Here is an 18,273-nt window from a genome sequence, read left to right as displayed (position 1 = left end):
GGGTGGAGGAGGCCGGTGTGCTGGTGGTGGTCCGGGCCGTGGTGCTAGAGGCGGGGATGTGCGATGGGGTGGGAGCCACTGACGAAGGGTCTAATATGGGGGCGAGTGGAGTCAAGAGTGAGGATGTGTGAGGAGTGGACGCAGCTGGAGAGAAAGAGGCTGTAGACTGAGGGGCAGGATTTGAGATGATAGGGAGTCCAGAGGAGGAGGCAGTGAGGGTGCCTGGTCTCAAGGTTGTGGGAGGCTGGGAGGTGGATGCTACTGAAGTAAATGGGAAAGGGGGGAGAGACTGTTTAGTAGAAGGGGACGTGTGGGAGGACGCTCCGGAGGGAGACGCGGAAGGAGGCCTGCTTGTGGCTGGAGCAGAGGACGCAGAGTGGCTGGGCGAAGGGGCGGAGTGGGGCGGGACCCGAGATGTGGCTGGAACAGCACTGGGAGGGCCGTGGCTTGAGTTTAGGAAAGCGGGAGAAGACACAGGAGGGCGGATGCTGGACCCAGGGGGCTGAGTTAGAGAGGTGCTGACAAGGGAGGTGGAGGCGTGCACAGTGCTGACCAGGTAGTCACCCTGCGTGGTTCCGGTGGTGGTTTCTGTCCCTGGGGGAGTGGAGGGCGGCAGCACTGTGCCTGAGACAGGGGCGTGGGTAGAGGGCCGAGAGGTGCCCGTGGGTGTGGCAGTGGACGGGTTAGGAGAGTGGGTGTGTGGCCGGGTGGGGGTGATAAGTCTGTGGGAAGTAGGAGTGATGGAGGAGGTGTCCGAGTTCGGGACCCGGGTGGATTGGGTCGTCCTGGAGTGAGATGCGGTGGGCAAGGAGGTGGTGGTCCGGGATGAGGTTCCCTTGGCGGGCCCTGTGGAGTGGGAGGAGGTGGAATCGGAACCCGAGTGGGAGGAGGGAGAGGTGAGTGGGGTGTGTGGAGTGCTGGCCGTGTGTGGGGCGGAGGTTCCCGTTCCACTGTGGGTGGGCAGGGGTTGCGTGGTGGTGTGTGGCCTGGAGCTGGTCCCTGAGTGGACGGGGTCAGAAGGGTGTGACGGGAGGGAGGTGGAAGCTTTGTCTGTGCTGACAGAATGAGGGGCCTGCGTGGTTCTGGTGGTAGTTTCTGTCCCTGGGGGAGTGGAGGGCGGCAGCACAGTGCCTGAGACAGGGGCGTGGGTAGAGGGCCGAGAGGTGCCCGTGGGTGTGGCAGTGGACGGGTTAGGAGAGTGGGTGTGTGGCCGGGTGGGGGTGATAAGTCTGTGGGAAGTAGGAGTGATGGAGGAGGTGTCCGAGTTCGGGACCCGGGTGGATTGGGTCGTCCTGGACTGAGATGCGGTGGGCGAGGAGGTGGTGGTCCGGGATGAGGTTCCCTTGGCGGGCCCTGTGGAGTGGGAGGAGGTAGAATCGGAACCCGAGTGGGAGGAGGGAGAGGTGAGTGGGGTGTGTGGGGTGCTGGCCGTGTGTGGGGCGGAGGTTCCCGTTCCACTGTGGGTGGGCAGGGGTTGCGTGGTGGTGTGTGGCCTGGAGCTGGTCCCTGAGTGGACGGGGGCAGAAGGGTGTGACGGGAGGGAGGTGGAAGCTTTGTCTGTGCTGACAGAGTGAGGGGCCTGCGTGGTTCTGGTGGTGGTTTCTGTCCCTGGGGGAGTGGAGGGCGGCAGCACTGTGCCTGAGACAGGGGCGTGGGTAGAGGGCCGAGAGGTGCCCGTGGGTGTGGCAGTGGACGGGTTAGGAGAGTGGGTGTGTGGCCGGGTGGGGGTGATAAGTCTGTGGGATGTAGGAGTGATGGAGGAGGTGTCCGAGTTCGGGACCCGGGTGGATTGGGTCGTCCTGGAGTGAGATGCGGTGGGCGAGGAGGTGGTGGTCCGGGATGAGGTTCCCTTGGCGGGCCCTGTGGAGTGGGAGGAGGTGGGAATGGAACCCGAGTGGGAGGAGGGAGAGGTGAGTGGGGCGTGTGGAGAGGTGCCGGTGGCTGTGACGGGGTGTGCACGTTGGGTTGTGGGCTCTGGACTCCGGCCGGGTGCTGTGCCCGGCGACCCCGACGGGTCCGTAGGTCGCGTCTCGTAGCCTGTGGTTTCGGTGGGGTGCTCATTTGTCGTGTGCTCTGCGGGAATATTATCGGAAAGTTAACTTTTTATCTCTGTTTCTGTCCGAGTTCCTGCTCCAGCTGCCTCTCACTGCTGCCTCTTTTCACTCCGACTGGTCTCGAGGCCCCTGGCAGGACGCCTCCCCCCCCCCCCGATGGCTCTTTTTTCCTTCGGCCTCTCCCCTCGGGTGGTTGTAGTGGGCTCTCCCCAGAGGTGCGCATGGCACCCTCCTTTTTCCCTGCTGAGCGTTAGGTCATCCCTCGTGTCTCCCGTGGTTCTTTGGAGCTTTGGACACGTGCCCCAGGTGGCAGCCCTAAGGCCCTGCAGTTCAGAACCAGTGACTCTGGAAGCTTGTGGTCCCTGGGGATGTGGGCGCACCTGGTGTCCGCATGTCCTCACCTGGTGGGGTGGCCGCGGTGGATGGTCCTGTGGGTGCTGTGGAAGAATGAGGATGAATGTGGTTAGCAGGTGGGCTCAGGCTCGGGGCTCAACAGGCTGTCCCCATCCTTTGGCTGGACGTGTCCCTGACTGCTGGTTGGAGGCCAGGTTCTGGTATGTAGTCCCACCTAGGTCGGATAAGCTGGGCGACGGGGCACCTGTGCGGTGTCTCCTCTGTGAGGACACCAGGGTGGGGTAGCCTTACTTCTGGGTGGCCCTGTGGCCGTTCGTGGTGGTGTTGGGGTTGGCCTTGCCGCTGTGGTGCGCACTGTGGACCGAGCTGTGGACCGTGTAGCTGTGCTGAGCAGCGGTCCTGTGGTCTGTTTTGCGGCCTGTGTCACGGTCGGTCCTTTTGCTGTTGACCTGGGAGTGGTGGTGGGGGCCAGAGGTGATGTCGCTTGCGTGGTGATGGCGGAGGTGGTTTGAGGTGACTCTGCAGAGAACAGGGCTCAGAACATCTCTGGACCATCTGCTTTTGCTTCCTTTTCCTGCTGAGTCGGAGGTCCTTGCCCCGCCTGTGCCACCAGGCCCTGGCCAGGAGGGTGGACTCGACCCCCTCGAAAGGGGCACATGTCTTCCTCTAGCTGACCCTCATGTCATCTCTCAGCTGGCCTGGACTTGGTGGCCTCAGGGGCATTTCAGTGTACCACGGGCTCACTGGGTCACTGGGTATTTCTTCACCTGGCCTCTCGTACCCACCTCTCGTCCCCTCGTGGTCCCTAGGCAGCTGGACGGGGCTGCTGCTCTGTAGGGCGGGATGGCCTCATGGAGGGCTGGCGTGTGCCCCCCTGCACCCGGCTCACCCCAGACGCTTTTAGCGACAGTGTCAGCAGGGGAGGGCCATGTTCTGCGACTAGCTTACCCTCCAAACGCACCTGTGCATGAGCATGTTCTCTGTGGGGAAGTGGGGCCCCCCGTCCCACACCCCCACAGAGCGTGTCTGTGATCCCACACACGTCCTGCCCCTGCTGTGGGGCCTTACCTCCAGCAGAGACGGTGCGTCCTGTCTGGGTGGTCAGGGCTGTTCGTGCCTGGGCAGAGGAGGGTGCTGAGGCTGTGGCCGTGGCTGTTACCGTGGCTGTGGGTGTGAAGCCTGTCCTGGGGGTCCCAGGTGTGGGGGACGAGCTGGCTGAGGGTGCAGTGGAGCTGAGGAGGCCAGTGGTTCTGGGGGTGGCTGTGGTAGGCTTGGCTTCTGTGGAGGGCAGACGGGCCGTACCTGTGTAATAGCCTTTTGAGGAGCCCCTGGCTTGCTTGCTGAGCCTCTGAGCCATGCAGCATCCCCTCCCCACCCCCTACCCCAGGCAGGCGGGGCAGAAGGCACAGTATTGAGCCTGTGGCCCTCCGAGGCACGGTGAGGTCCTGACAGCTTTGCTGTGACAGTGGCTGTGCAGTGGGGTCACAGAGGGGTACCTGTTGGTTGACCAGGAGCTAAGCTTTACTGGGCCCTCCCCTCTGCTTTCCTGGTCAGCACCCCTGTTCCTACAGTGGAGGGCAGCCCAGGTCAGCCCAGGTGCACTGCAGCCCTGCCCCACACGCCGCCCAGGGGCACTGGGACAGAGGCAGGCTGGGCCGATGGGTGTCCAGGGAAGAGCCCAGGGAGGGTGCCTGCTCCACCTTGGCACCTAGTGTGCGTGCAGTTACCTGTGGTGGGTAGTGGCAGTGGTGGTGGCGTGGTAGGCAGCAGCACTGCAAGAGGACAGGTGGTCAGTGCTGTTTTCCTCCTGCTGCCCGCCCGGCCCAGCCCTTCGGTTGTCCCCAGGGCCTGAGTCCGGAGCTCCCCAGAGAGAGAGGTGGCCCTGCTCCTGTGTCCTTTTACCCCCATCTTCGCCCTTTCTCAGCACCGTCCCTTGACCATAGTGTTGGCTTGGCAGCGGGACGCCGTCCAGTGCCGACCTCACGGCAGCTCTCCAGGCCACAGTCTTGGAGCCCCCAGGTGGCTCCTGCTGTGTACCCAGCGGCTGCGGGCTGGGCGTGGGGACTCAGCGCATGGGAAGGGGAGGCCCGCTTGTTCTCCCCGTGTCTGCTCCCCGGGGTCTGGGGGTCTCAGAGCTGCAGGGCACAGCCTGGGGTGGGACTGCTGGAGAGCGGACGGGAGGTGTGTGCGGGTCTGGTGGGTGCGGGCCCACTGACGGCGCTTACTGCATGGCATGCAGGTCCCCGTGTCGTGGTCGAAGTACTCGTCCTGGGAGCAGTTGTAGCAACCTGGGGGCGGTGCCAAGAGCGTGCGGATGGAGCCGGAGGCCCCTCCTCCTCAGGCCTTGATTCCTGCCTTCGCTGTCGCAGCTGCCCCGGCCTCTCCCCTGAGCTGCAGAGGCAGTTGCCCCCTGTCCCCCCATCCCAAGCCACCCTGCACTAGGTGTCTCATCCCCCCCCATCCCACCTGTTGCTGTCCCCAGGCTCCAGGCTGTCCCCTCCACCACCTGTCTTGCCTTGGCCTTCCTGCCCCTTTCCACCCGGGAAGCCGTCAGTCCCCTGGGCCAAGCTTTCCTTCTCTGTGCCCTGTACCTTCGATGTTGGCGTCTGGGAGGCTCTGCAGGTGCTGAGGGCAGAGGCACGGCTGGTAGTGCCATGTGCAGTTGGCCTCCCGGGTGTACTGGAACTGGCCGGTGCCCACCTGCACGTGCGTGTTGTAGAAGTCGCAGTAGATAGCTGAGAGGACAGATGCTGTGAGGGGCCCTGAGCCCGTGCTGGAGCCTGGAGGCTCCGGGTCCCGCATGAGTCCATCTGCCGGGGCTCAGCCTGACACCCACCCAGGAAGGGAGCCAGTGGCGGGGGCCGCCCATCAGGGGTGGGGCGGGGCACTCACGGCAGAAGTCGGGGGTCCTCCAGTCCACGCACACGCCCTTGTCCAGGCAGGCCTGGGCGTAGGCAGCCACGGCGTCGCACAGACACTCACAGTCCCCACCGGTGTCGCAGCCACACGCATCACGCACGCAGGCCTCGTAGTAGGGCAGGTGGTACACCTGTGGGGGCCAGCCGTCAGTGGCCGCTGCCCACTTGCCCTGTGGGCCCGAAGCCCAGCTGTCGTATGGTGGGAGCCCGGCCCCGTGGTGTGTGGCCCACCTGGCTGTGGCAGGCGGCGAAGGTCTGGCTGTTGATGATGCTGCACTTCTGCACGGCCCAGGTGTGGCGGAAGACATTCACGCTGCAGGGGTCCAGCACGAAGCTGGTGTCCCCACACAGCGGGCTCTCCTTCCACGAGTTCACGAACTCCAGCTCGCTGGGTACCACGTACTTGCCGCGCGTCTCAAAGTCGTCCTTCATGTTCCCGTTGTAGTTGCCACACAGGCCGCAGAGGGTGTCCTGTGGGGGGCCAGGGTCAGCTGGTGCATGGGCCCATCCCCCCACCGCCCCACGGCCTGGCAGGGCTGTGCTGTACCTGTGTGGCACGCGAGAGCTTGATGGAGATGGTCATGTGCTTGTTCCAGATAAGGGTCAGGTTGTAGCTGCTGCTGATGGTGATGTCCAGCTGCAGGTGCAGGGAGCCGGCCTTGACCCGGAAGTGCACGTGGGGCTCAGCCCCGCTGACTGTGTGGTTTCTGTCCGCCAGCACAATGGACAGGCCCTGGGGGCAGGGGTGTCACTGGCTGTCTGCCTCCAGGCCTAGGCCACCAAATGCCACCAGCTCTGCCTCCCCACCTGTGTTCTCCCAGGCAGGGTGGACGTGTCCATTAAGGACACATGTGGGCCAGTGCACGCCTTCTGGAGCCTGCTGTGGGCAGAAGGTTCCAGAACATCATGGATACCACACTGAGGGCTGACTCAAACTTCTGGGAGGACTCCCCACTTCCCACCCCTCATGGCTGCTCAGCTCGGAGAGATGCTGCTGCCCATTGGGAGTGGCTAGTGGCACAGAGGCTGCCCTGTGGGGACACCTGCCCCTCCTGCTCACCCCCAGGGAGACTCTGATGGCCCGGGAGCAGGTGACGCCCGACTTCCCGCACACCACATTCTCCGTCAGGATCTTGAAGGTGGGCCGGGAGCCGTTGGTGCCACAGCCGTCCTGTGGGGGGGGAGCGCTGAGGAGGAGCCGGCCAGGAGCTCTGTGCAGCACCCCCGGGCCGCCTCGTGGCCTGCCCCTGTGGCGTCCCTGCCCCCCGTGGCCTCACCGTGGCCAGGATGTACTCGCAGTTGCCCTGGAACACGAAGCGCTGCCCGTCGAAGGTGACCACGTGGCCCTCGCCGTAGAGGGTGCAGGTGGACGAGCAGCGGACACTGTCCTGGCACGTCCACCTGCCCCTCGAACAGGTGCTGAGGAAGGAGCAGGTGCTCGGGTTCTGAGCGACCCGGGCCACATGCACCCTCACAGGATGCTGACCCCTGCCAACCCCAAAGGATCCTGAGGACGGCCCTGAGCCACTGGGGTCCCTAGGGTGGGGCTTAGCTCACCAGGTCTTACAGTCGGTGTGGAGCTCAGCGCCTCGGGGGTATGAAGCCCCCGCAAATTCGCATGGGCACTCCTCAGGGGGCACACAGTGCCCGCTGGCGTTCTCGTAGAGGCCCTCGGTGCAGACGCAGCCGGGCTCACACTTGGTGGGCACCTAAGGGAGGTGGGGTAGCAGTCCTTGGTGGGGTCCTGGCTGTGGGCCATTCAGAGACCCCCCTGCATTCCTTCCAGGCTCACTGCCTGCATCCACTCTGCCCCGGCTTTTCTATTAGCAAAGCCACCCCTCCCTTAGGGAAGGTTCCGGCATGTCTGGGTCTCATGGCTGGGCTGTTGGACTCTTCTTTCTCCCAAGTTGGGGGCTTCCTCAGGGAACCTCACAGATGGAGCACGAGGCCCTCCAGCTGCCCAGGCTCCCTTATCATGTGAGCCACCGGCCACACTTTTCATGTAGGGCAGGGGTGGAGGGGCAGCTCGGCCCCTCCTGAGGGCTCTGGACTTCCTCTCCTGGCCCAGAGAGAGGCTCTGTGTTGGCGACCACAGGAATGGCCAGCACAGGTCCCCCATGCGGAGTGCCCTGCCCCTCGTTTGTCCCAGGCTTACACAGGGGATGCCAGTGGCCAGCATCTGGCAGGTGGGGGCACAGGCTGCCCCAAACTTGCTCTCTGAGGACTGGCTGCAGGATTGGAACGTCTTGGGGGCCAAACAGGCAGCTGCAGGGAAGAGGAGCTGGGTGAGGTGCGCTCAGTGGGGGCCAGGGCTCCTTCTGGTCCAGGTCCACTGCCTTCAGCCAAGCTACGTACCCAGGAGCATCTGTGGCTGCCTGGGGCAGCTCAGCCTCCCGTTTATGCAGTAGCTGAAAGAGAGGCTGTGTGAGCAGGCAGCCCTGGGCGGGGGGCTGCGGGCAGGGTGGGGTGGGGCGGGGCCAGCCACCCTGGACACCTCACACACCAGATGACGCCATTGACCATGGTGGACTGGCCGGCCAGGACGAGCTTGTGGTCGTCCAGGAGGCAGGGACACTGGGCCTTGCGCACACACTCAGCTTTGTGGTTGAGGTAGGTGCCCTCTGGGCAGTTACAGCCTTCCACGGGAGCGGTGCTGGGGTGGCACTCGGCTGCGCGGTTGGACAGTGAGAGGCATGTATGGCCGCAGGCCCGGCTGTCATAGCTGAATGTCTGGTTGCCCGTGCAGGGGATGGCTGCAGGAAACCTGGGTGTCAGGTCCCCAGAGGATGGCCGACAGGGCTCAGGCCCTGGGCCCTCATGGTGACCCCACCCTTTGCATGACCCCAGAGCCCCTGCTGTCCATGCTGTGTGGCCTCACGCACTGCAGTTGTCCACGCTGCTTCTCCAGCCCGAGAGCAGGACACCCCGAGCGGCACACGTGTGGGCGTAGGCCCCCAGTGCGGCGCAGACGTGCAGGAAGGTCTCCTTGTAGTTGCAGGCCTGGTACACACACCTCTGTGGGCGGACAGGAGCGTCGGCACCTGCCCTCCCCCTGCCCAGAGTCCCTGAGGCACCCCCACGGCAGCCCTCCTGGCTGCCCACAGGCCCTGCCCACCTTGTAGAAGGGCTTGGGGTTCACCGCACCATGGCACTTCTCGAACACCGTCCCCTTGCTCACCAGTGCTGCGCAGTGGGTCTCCGCATACACCTCTGTGGGGACAGGCCCAGTGGGTCTCCTGCCCGCCTGGCCTGGGTCTCCCGCCTGCCCCGAAGCCCCCGGGGCCGGGCACTCACTGTTGAGCTGGCTCATGGAGCAGGGGTCGGTCTCGCGCTCCAGGGCAGCGGGGCAGTTCCCGGCCCGCCAGGAGTCCACGAAGAGCGAGGCGGTGCCCTCGGCGACCCCCACGCTGCTCCTGAGGTCGTCTGTCGTGTCCCCGTTGAAGTTGCCGCAGAGCCCTGCGCAGGCCGGGCTGTGAGGGTGGGCCGGCCTGCACCCCTGCCCTGCCCTGCCTCCCACTGACCAAGCCCTGGGCAAGAGGCCAGCACCCTCAGGAGGGCCGGCTGCTGTGAGGAGCTGGACTTGCTGGGTCCATGTGAGACTCTGAGGCCCCTTTGCTTCTGGCGTGGTCAGGCCAGTTGGGCCATGGCCTCCAGGCTGGCCCTGGGGCGGCGTGGGAGGGACTCACCTCTGGTCTGGCCTCTGAACTGGGGCTCGGCTGTGATGTACGCCTGGAACACGGGCTGCAGCTGCACCACGAGCTCCAGCCCGAAGGTGGTGGCCATCTGGAGGTGGGTGGACGTCTGCCTGAACACCGTGATGTTGCCTGTGGGGAGAGGGCTCAGCAGGCGGCCTCCTCTGGGACCCGCCCCGGGGCTGTGCAGGGGCTGCCCACGCACCGGTCTTGTATGGTAGCCACTTGGTGTCTCCATTGTTGGTGATCACCTCGTCTTGGGAAATCACAATTTTGTCCTGGAGGGAGGGCGGGCCCAGTCACTGGGGTGCCAGGAGTGCGGGGACCTACGGGCCACATGGGGAGCAGCAGGTGCGGGACGCACGGCTGCCTGGGGACCTAGGTGGGCGCAGCAGCCACAGGCAGTGGCCTCACCTGGCTGGACATGTAGATGAGTGCGACCAGGGAGGTCTCCGAGTGCGAGTACCCAGACTTGTCGTACACGGCCAAGAGGGAGCCCCCGTCGGGGAGCTGTGGGCTCTGGGGGAAGGGCAGTGAACACGGAGGTCCGGGACTTCTGGTGGCCCCCCTGCCAAAACCCCTTGTGAGACCCCCACCCTGGGGTGACCCCTTTGGGCAAGACCGCTGGGCGAGTCCCTGTGGCGGGCCCGCCCCACCTGGAGGAGGACGTAGGTGCACGTCCCATGGAAGCGGTAGGGCCTGGCGTCGAACGTGGTCACAAAAGAACCGCCTTCCAGGGCACAGCTCCGGGGGCAGGGCCGCTCCTCGCATTTCCAGCGTCCCATGGTGCACTGGCTGTGGGTGGGGAGGGCCACCCAGAGTGGTGGGCAGGGCTGCAGGGCCAGGTGGCAGGCACCCCAGGGTGCTCTGGGCCAGCGGAGCTGGCTGCCTCTGCTGCTGCCTTGATACCCAGGCCCCCCACATGCCCTCCTGTCCTTGGGCCCTCACCGGCTGCTGCACTCACCAGGTGCGGCAGGCGTCCGCAGTGACCTCGCCGGGGGCGTAGGCCACCCCGCCGAGCGTGCAGGGGCACTGGGCAAGTGGCACGCAGGTGAGGTTTGTTGAAATGTCGTCAAGAACCATACCTGCAGAAAGGGGCTTCCTGAGGCTGTATGGCCAAACACCTCCCCCCCGACTGGTGCCTCGGGAGGCCCTCATCTCCACATCCATCTTCACGCCCACCTGAGCACGTGTCCTGCCTCTGGTCTGGCTCAGAGCCCACCTCCTAGCTGCCTCTTGGACCCTGCAGTGGACACGAGCTCACTATCCTGTGGATTTGTACCCGTGGCCATAGGCGCACTTTGGGGGCGGCAGGCGGTTTCTGGTCCCAATGTGCCTGGTGGTGTCCTGTTCTGGGTGGGGTGGGGGCTGATGCCCTGCCTTTGGGCTTGTGGAAGGGGCCTCTCGGGGAGCAGCACCTCACCTTCTGGGCAGAAGCAGCCAAAGGTGCAGAAGCTGGCACAGCTGTGCTGTGGGTTGGAGCAGGTCTTGACGCAGGCCTCGCCACACTCCTGGTACACCTGGTTGGCCGGGCATGGGCCCAGGGCTGCAGGTACGTGGGGCCCTGGTGAGAAGGCAGGCACCCCATGGCCCTGCCCAGCCCCTGCAGTGGGTGTCCTGCCTCGTGGAGGAGGTGGCATTTGGGGTCCTGCTCTCCCCCTCCCTCCCTCGGGACTCACAGCAGAGGCTGGGGCCCCGCCAGCGGCTGACGGGCTGGCCGGCCAGGCTGCACTGGCGTGAGTACTCGGACAGTGTGGCGCAGCCGCAGCTCTGCTGGCCTGGCTGGGCACAGGCGGCCAAGTCTGCCTGGCAGCTCTGCAGGAAGGGCTCCGTGGGCACATTGCACTCGGGGGCCACCAGGGTCAGCAGCTGGGTGCAGGTCCGGGCCTGGGCAGAGAGCCACTAGGTCAAGGGGGGAAGGTCACGTCCCACACCCAGTGTTTTGCTCTGGAAGTCTGCAGCTGGCCCCCCGTGGCTGAAGGGCACTTGGGCCCCGGGTAGCCTGACCATCTCACGCACATGCTCTGCCCGTAGGACCCGGGGGCTGGGGACGGCCTTGTGGGCGCAGATCTCGTTGGGGTCGTCCAGCCTCTGCAGGGCCACATACTTGTGGGGCTCCAGGAGCTCGCCTGTGGTGGGGGTGGTCCAGGTCAGCACCGCAAGGCTGGCCACACAGGGGCCCAGGCCCGCCCACACCTACCGTCCTCGCTCAGAAACTCGTTGGTCCTCCGGCCGTCGAAGTTCCCGCAGAGCCCGCACATCCTGCCCCTGTGCTTGTCCTCCACCAGCACCTGGGGTGGCGAGGCGGCACTGCTGGGTGTGAGGGGGGTGGCGGGGGCTGCCAAGGCTCCAGGACCCCACGGCCAGATGCAGAGGCTGCCCTGCCCATGCCCTCTGCGGGGCCCCAGGACACCCTCCGCATGTGGATCATAGCTGCCCTCCCTGCCCCTCCCTGGGGACTCCTTTTCTCCCAGGATGGTCCTTGTCTTTAAGAGGAAGCTGAGCTGCCGGCCACGCCCAGGCCCGCCCAGGCTCCTGGCTGGGGTCAGCGCCACGTGGCAGGAGCTGGAGGGCTGGTCGGGACCCCCACCCCAAGGGGGCAGCCTTCAATTCTGCTTACCAGGTGCCTGTCCCCAGGTGTAGCCGCCCCCACCCCACCCATGTTCTCACCATGAGGTGGGTGCCTGGGTCCCATACCACCACCAGCTCCAGCTCCAGCTGCTTCGCCACCAGCCGAACACTCTGGCCAAAGGGGGTGATCTGCAGCCCGTTGCTGGTGTAGGGCAGGCTGACGGCCCTGTGGGGTGAGAGCAGTCAGTGGTGGCCCCCTCTGTCCCCTGGCCACGAACTCCCTCAGCCCCCAGGTGTCTGGCCACGCCTCCTACCCCACGTCTCTGACGGAGACGCCCCCCTGCCGCACAGTGACCGCAGAGGACCCCAGCTCCACAATGACCCTGGAGATGTTGCCACCAGGTTCTCGCCTCAGCTGGACACTGAAGGTGGGCGAGGTGTCCTCACAGATGGCCGCGAAGACATAGTTGCAGGTCCCCTCAAAGTCATACATGTGGCCATCGAAGGTGGAGAAGTGGCCAGCCCCCCATGTGGAGCACCAGCCCCTGCCCGGAGCTGTGGAGAGAAGGTGGAGTTGTGGAATTCTTTGCCCCCTGGCTGGCATGGGCGGTTCAGGGCAGCCTGTTTGCAAGAGATGGGCCCCTGGGGACCTCATGCTCAGCTCAGAGACAAGTTCCATCCGCCCCAGACCCTCCCAGGGCAGGGGAATGAGGCCCTACCCCATGCCCAGAGCTGGGGACTGCCCCCTGTGGCCCTAGGTGGGGGGTCTCCATGTCACCAATGCTGGGTGCTGTAGGAGACAGTGTTGTAGCCCAGCCCCCACCCCATCCCCCCCCCCCCGCCTGATAGCACAGGCCTCCCCCCCCCCAGTTGAACAGCTCCCACGGCTCTCCTGTGACTGATGCCCCTCGTGGAAAACCCAGATTCTGGCTATCCTGAGGCAGGGCCGTGGTCCTCACCTGTTTGTGACGAGTCCTTTGGCCCCTGGAGGCCTGGGTGGGCAAAGGAGGTGTGGTCCAGACCTGCGTGGACAGGGCACATGGTCAGTGCTGCGACCAGCTGCCTGTGCCCTGGTGCTCAGAGGTGAGCTATGAGCAGGGCGCAGGGGTGGGTGGGGACCATGTGCTGGCCCCAGGCCTGAGTCCGGCCCTGGTGCGCTCTCCGCACCTCCAGCTTCTCCGGTGCATCCCTCCCCAGTTCACTTGCTCGTTCACTCAGTCACTTACCAGATCCGTGTGGAGTGGGCACCAGTTTTGGGCCTGTCACCGCTGGGTACAGGAGACACAGTGGGGACGAGGTCCCTGCTCCCGAGAGCCCCCAAGGAAGGTGCGGTGCGCACATACCCTAACCGAGTGCACACACCCGTTCTCACGTGCTCGTGGGCTGTGAGCATGGCCGAGGCCTCGGAGATGGCAGCCAGGTTGGCTAGGAGCGTGGGGGTCCGGGCTGACGGGTGCTGACATGCTCGCTGCCTCTGGTGCCCCGGGCCCCAGGCCTCTGCTGGTTGGCCCGACGGGCTCCCCTCTCTCCTGCATTCCTGGGCGTGCCGGGCCCCTCAGGTTGATGGGGGACCCCAAGTGCAGGACAGACGCAGCCGTGGGGTAACTGGGCTGTCAGCTCAGCTGACTCTGGGCAGGCTCACGTGTGTCTGGTCTCACTGGGGGTGGTCTGTGGGCAGGCGGGGAGCAGAACAGCAGCAGAGGAGCTCTGTGGAGGGGAACCCCTCTCTCTGGCTGCACCCTGTGTTCTCAGCTCGGTCTGCCGGGGCTCCTGCTGAGTTCCTCCTTCTCTTCCCCTGCCCGTTAGCCTCCCAGAGAATCCTGGGGCTGCGGTGACCATTGCCAGAGAAATGCCCAGGTGACATGGGTCACAGTGGCTGCGGGGGCAGGATCCAGCTTCCCAATGGGGTGGTGACCCCGGGCCCAGCTGTCCTCTCCACAGGGTATCAGGCAGGGCTGGTCTCTGCTCACTCACCTCTGTGGTCCCGAGTCTCACTCCCCAAGCCTCACCTGACGTGGCCCCTCTGCCGGCTCCTCATCCCTTGGTGCCACCTCCCAGAGCCGTCACATCTCCCGTCCTTCTCTGCTGTGTCACCACCTGGGCCGGTGGCCTCCAGCTCTGTCTGAACTACGACCCCCCCACACCTTAGCAGCGGGGGCTCCTTTGAAGATGCTCAGGAACCCGCTGTGCTCCCCACCGCTGTTGGACCGCTGACCCCTGGCCGGGCCCGCCAGAACTGCAGGGCGGCTGGCACGTCAGCCCCCAGGCCCCAGATCAGCCCTGCGGTGCCCAGATCAGTCGCCGTTCCTTCTACACGCTCGGCAGCCCTGGGAGGGGCTGCCTTCCCGGCCCCACCACCTCAGGCCCCCGAGACCCAGGCGTCACACCTCATGCCTCTGGTCCCAGAGGGCAGGGCCCCTCCTTCCCTCCCCGCTCCGTCCCAGTCCAGCAAAGGTGGTGCTGAGTTTCCGACAGGGCCTGCCACCCCCACCCTGCCCCACTCACAGCCCAGGCCCCCTCGGCTCCCCAAGCCTGCCTCTCCCCCAGCTGGCTCCAGTGCACCCCCCTCTTTGCCCCGTTCTGGGCTCAGGTCGGGGAGGTTGCCTCGGTCAGGCTGGGGTCCTCAGTGCACCCAGCCACCCCTGGTGGGGACATGGGGCCACCAGGGAGGGGGCAGCAGGCCAAGGACTAAGGAGAGAGGAGGGGTGAGTCCCCTTGGGCTCAGCCACCTGGACTCGCCGGCAGGTGGAGAACACACGGAGCCTGGTGCCAGCAGTCGCTGAGGAGGGCCTTCCCCTCGGGCCCCTCACCCCTCAGTGACCCTGCCCAGGGTTGGGGCAGGTGTGGAAACCACCAGTGAGCCCGTGGCATCGGCAGTGCTGGGTGTTGCTCAGAGGGATGAGGATGAGGTGGCAGAGAGGAGGAAGGGACCCGTGGGTGGGATTGGGTGGGTTTGTGGTGGCCACTGAGGGGTGTTGCCCCTATTTCCACAGACAAGGAAACCGAGGCCCAGTGCCCACTGACTGGTCATCATTCCCAGCTAGGACCTATGGAGCCAGTTCTCCACAGGGGCTTTGTGGCCTCACGTCACTCTGGCCACCCTGGTGGACTCCTGGCGACCCCTCAGGACCCGTGGCCCAGTGGGAGGGTGGGAGTGCTCAGCTCCGGGCCGAGCCCTCCACTGTCTGCCCAGCATGAGCTCTGACACTCCAGCTACTGTGGAGGAGACTGCGTGTCCCTGTGGGGCCCCGCCCACTGCAGCCCTGAGTCCATCCTCCTGAGCACTTGGCTTTGGCACCCTCTGACCCTCACTGGTTGGCTGACCCAGGCCTTGGCCACAGAGAGATGGGAGCCTCCCATCCGTCCACGTCCTCGAGGCCAGCCCGCCTTCAGCCACATCAGAGAGCTGAGCAACTGGGCGGGCTTTCCCACACCAAGGGGTCTCGAGGGGCTCCTGGCTGTCCCCCGGGCTTAGCCCACGGGCCTGCACTCACCGGTGCAGAGCAGGGTGCCCCCACAGGACAGGAGCAGCAGCAGCTGTGGCCCCAGCATGGTGAGTGGAGAAGAGAGGTCACTGCGGGACCTGGCCCCTTCCGCCGCTGGACATTGGGCAGATCCGAGGCACCTGTGCGACAGAATAGCCAGCCTGGGACACCTTATATAGGGGCGGCGGGCCCTGCCCCTACCCCACCCACCTGCACCCCACGCTCCAGCCCTGTAATGGGCCATCGTTGGCCGGGTGCAGTGGCGGCCAAACAGGATCTCGGGTGCCGCTTTATCAGGACTCGGACGTCTTGGGAAAATTGTTCCTGTTATTGCTCGCTTCCAAGCAGGACCTCCCTCTAGGGCCCTGCAGACACCTCCCCCATCTGCTCCAGGCTGTGATTGCCAGGGGTCATCCTGGGAGATGGTTCCGGGGGACAGTTCCGGGGCGGGGGTCAGCCTGGGCACCGCCAGCTCCAGCCCAGGAGCCCAAAATGTTAGCGCAGCTTCTAGGGTGGCTTCTATGCCCCCAGACCTCAGGACCCCTAAAAGGCACCAGCATTCCAGGCCCCACCCCTGTGCTTGGCAGAGAGACCCAGGCAGGCAGACCGCCCTTCTGGTGGGGTCCCCGGTGAGAGGCCGTCACACTGGGCAGCCTGCCATGGAGCTCAGACAGGACAGTGGCCTGGAGGCTGGTACCATGTGCTGGGGCGTGGGGGCCCTTCCTGGAGACCTCTCCCCGGCCAGTCTCCTGGGAGACTGCATCTTAGGGGCTCCCAGGACTGTTTTCTGCCCCCCAGTTGAGCTCTTTGACTTACAAAAGCAGCATCAGGTGACCTGGGGGGGGGCTTCCCACCTGGAGCATTTCCATGGGGTCGTGCCAGCCTCAGGTTGCTGGCCCCCAGGGAGGACGGTGTGGTTCCTGGGGGCCACATCTCTGGGAGCAGGAGTGGCAGGCCGGGGCCCTTGTCCACGGGCAGGGTGTATGCTGGCACCTCGAGGGATCGGACTAAAGGTCAGGATGAGGGTCGTGGTCAGGGTGAGGTGAGGGTTGAGGTCATGGGTATTTTGGGTCCTCTGTGGGTCCCTCTCTCAGTTGGGGAGCAGGGTGGGTCTGACTGCTCTCCAGGGCAGTCCAGCCCCAAGTGGGACCCCACACAGGAACTCGGGGCCTGGCTAGAGGGGACTCCCCTTTTCCAAGGGTGGTTCTGTCTCCACAGAGACATGGGGCCCCTTCCGCTGAGGAGCTGCGTCTGGGCTGCTGGCCAGTCCCAGGCCCTAGCCCCCAACGTGGGGCCGTGCACTGGGTCACACACCCCTGGGCCTGCGTGGTCTGGCTCAGCTGCCCCTCCCCACAGCTGGAGGCCCAGCCACACAGATGCAGGAGGTGCCACTTGTTTACCTGAAGTAAACTTCAGTTTTAATGGAAAATTGTTCTTACGGAAACTGCTCAGTGAGCTGTTGGCCCTCCGGTGCCAGATGCTGTCTCAGTTCTTTCTCCTTAAGCTCGAGCAGGCCCTGGAACCCCTGGCCCAGGAGTGCACCCCACCCAGCAGGACAAGAGGCCGGAGCCATCGCAGAACTGGGGGAGGAGGTCCTGGGGTGCCCTGCTGGGTGCACTGCAGCGAGGGGCCGTGCAGAAAGGGGCTGCCCCGGGGCCTCCCCGTCCCTTGGAGAACTCCTGCAGTCATGGGGGCTCCTGAAGCTCCAGGAGTCTCAGCGACAAGGGTGGGCTTCCCTGCAGGCCTCAGTCCTGGCCTGGGTGTGGAAGGGCTGATGTGTCAGACCTCAGGTCAGGCAGCATGGGGGGCCCGGAACCCCAGTGGGAAAGTGCTTGGGGGCCGCCCAGGTCGGCTCCCACCACACAGAGCCACGGGGCCTGGGTGTGGCCTGAGGGGGTGAGTGAGGCTGTTCCCTGGGGTCCCTGTGACCGGGCTGGCAGTGGAGCTGAGCCCTGGGCCTTGTTCTCTGGGGGCCCATGGTGCAGGGCCCCCAGCGGCTTTACCTGTCCCCCAGGGGCGCGCTGCTCGGCCACCGGCCTGCCTGCCGCCCGCCCACAGGCACCTGCCCCAGGTCCCTGGCCTGGCTGCTCGGACCCCCCCACAGCCCCCAGTGTCCCCCAGCTTCTCCCTCCTGCTGCCACCCCCACCCCTTCTCTCCTCAGTGTCCTGCACTGGGAGCTCCGGGGTTTCCCAGCCTCACCCCATGGGGGTCTGTCTGGTCTCTGGGTGCCCGGCATCTGGAAGGCAGTGCAAGGAACAGGTGGAGGACGAGGCCAGAGGGAGTGAGCCGTGGTCCCAGGACACTGACCTACAGGGCCCGGGGAGGGGCTGGGGCTGTGTTGGGGTCTCCCGTGTCACCCCCAGCACCTTGAGGGACACAGGTGTGACCCTGGTGGGGGTTTGGATGTCACCTGGGCAACAATGGGCCCCTTGCCCAGAGCCTGGACTGAGATGCTCATGTATGTGTGTGCTGTATGCACATGTGTGTTTGCATCATGTGCTCATGTGAGCATGTGTGTACCTGCTGTTTGTGCATTAGATGCATGTGCCGCATGTGTGCCGTGCACATACCGCGTGTGAGCATGTGCGTGTGTATTTACGTGTCATGTCATGTGCTGTGCGAGAAGGCGTGCACATGTAACTGCAGTACATGTGCCACATGTGCAAGCACATGTAACCGCATGTGCCATGCATGTGTTGTATGGGGCATTCGTGCACACCTGTGCATGCACACGTGCATCTGTGCAAGTATGAGATGCGGTTTGAGTTTCCTGGAAAAAGCTGTGCTGTGTGTTCCAGGATCTGTGACCGCAGGGCTGCTCGGCCTCCGGAGTTTCGGTTGGTGGATGATGGCTCAGGGTGGGGGTTCCAGGGCTGTGCGGGGTGGGGGGCATCATGGGGAGTTGGGGAGAATGGCGTGTTTGTGGCTGACCCGGGAGCGCTCAAACACGCTGAGCAAACAGTGGGGAGATAAGAGTGTGCACGGCCATTGTTCCCAGAGGCCTCGGTGATAAGAGCACAGCCCGCTGGCCGGCCCAGGGAAGCGGAACCCGCCGGCTGGACAAGGGGGCAATTGTGCGCCCTCACGCCCCAGCTCAGACCCCCGCTGGGCTCTCCGTGGGTGTGGCCCGCCCTGAGCTGCACCCGTCACCCCGTCCTCCGGGGCCAGGCTGCTCGGAGGTAGGGAGCCTTGCGGGCC

General features: G+C 65.3%; 1 protein-coding gene across 1 annotated transcript; it reads right to left on the bottom strand.

The window, feature by feature from the left end:
- Positions 1-293: 293 nt before the first annotated feature.
- MUC6 (mucin 6, oligomeric mucus/gel-forming) lies at positions 294-15,168 on the bottom strand. The gene is made up of 33 exons (XM_053658257.1): positions 15,084-15,168; positions 12,549-12,611; positions 11,904-12,144; positions 11,689-11,815; positions 11,219-11,309; positions 11,038-11,147; positions 10,698-10,905; positions 10,442-10,564; positions 9,983-10,103; positions 9,675-9,813; positions 9,433-9,537; positions 9,224-9,296; positions 9,013-9,150; positions 8,621-8,782; positions 8,442-8,536; positions 8,209-8,341; positions 7,830-8,079; positions 7,682-7,734; positions 7,482-7,591; positions 6,884-7,035; positions 6,604-6,745; positions 6,387-6,497; positions 5,874-6,059; positions 5,558-5,797; positions 5,301-5,457; positions 5,000-5,143; positions 4,634-4,696; positions 4,136-4,180; positions 3,477-3,686; positions 2,700-2,927; positions 2,456-2,491; positions 524-2,073; positions 294-431 (listed from the first exon to the last, which is right to left on the bottom strand). The coding sequence occupies exons 1-33, from the start codon at positions 15,139-15,141 to the stop codon at positions 294-296; spliced, it is 5,802 nt and encodes a 1,933-aa protein (XP_053514232.1). The 5' UTR covers positions 15,142-15,168.
- Positions 15,169-18,273: the final 3,105 nt, after the last annotated feature.

Source organism: Artibeus jamaicensis, unplaced genomic scaffold (assembly GCF_021234435.1).
Source record: "Artibeus jamaicensis isolate MK-2021 breed Jamaican fruit bat unplaced genomic scaffold, CSHL_Jam_final scaffold_537, whole genome shotgun sequence".
In the NCBI taxonomy this organism is placed as follows: Eukaryota; Metazoa; Chordata; class Mammalia; order Chiroptera; family Phyllostomidae; genus Artibeus; species Artibeus jamaicensis.
The sequence above is the reverse complement of the archived record's forward strand: the minus strand, read 5'-3'. Positions and strand labels throughout refer to the sequence as shown.

Excerpts from the sequence above, each read along its gene's own strand:
- MUC6 (XM_053658257.1), bottom strand. The coding sequence starts at position 15,141 with ATGCTGGGGCCACAGCTGCTGCTGCTCCTGTCCTGTGGGGGCACCCTG. Across the intron at positions 9,814-9,982 it reads GCGGACGCCTGCCGCACCTG|CCAGTGCACCATGGGACGCT; the intron begins GTGAGTGCAGCA and ends CCCCACCCACAG. Across the intron at positions 8,342-8,441 it reads ACCCCAAGCCCTTCTACAAG|AGGTGTGTGTACCAGGCCTG; the intron begins GTGGGCAGGGCC and ends GTCCGCCCACAG.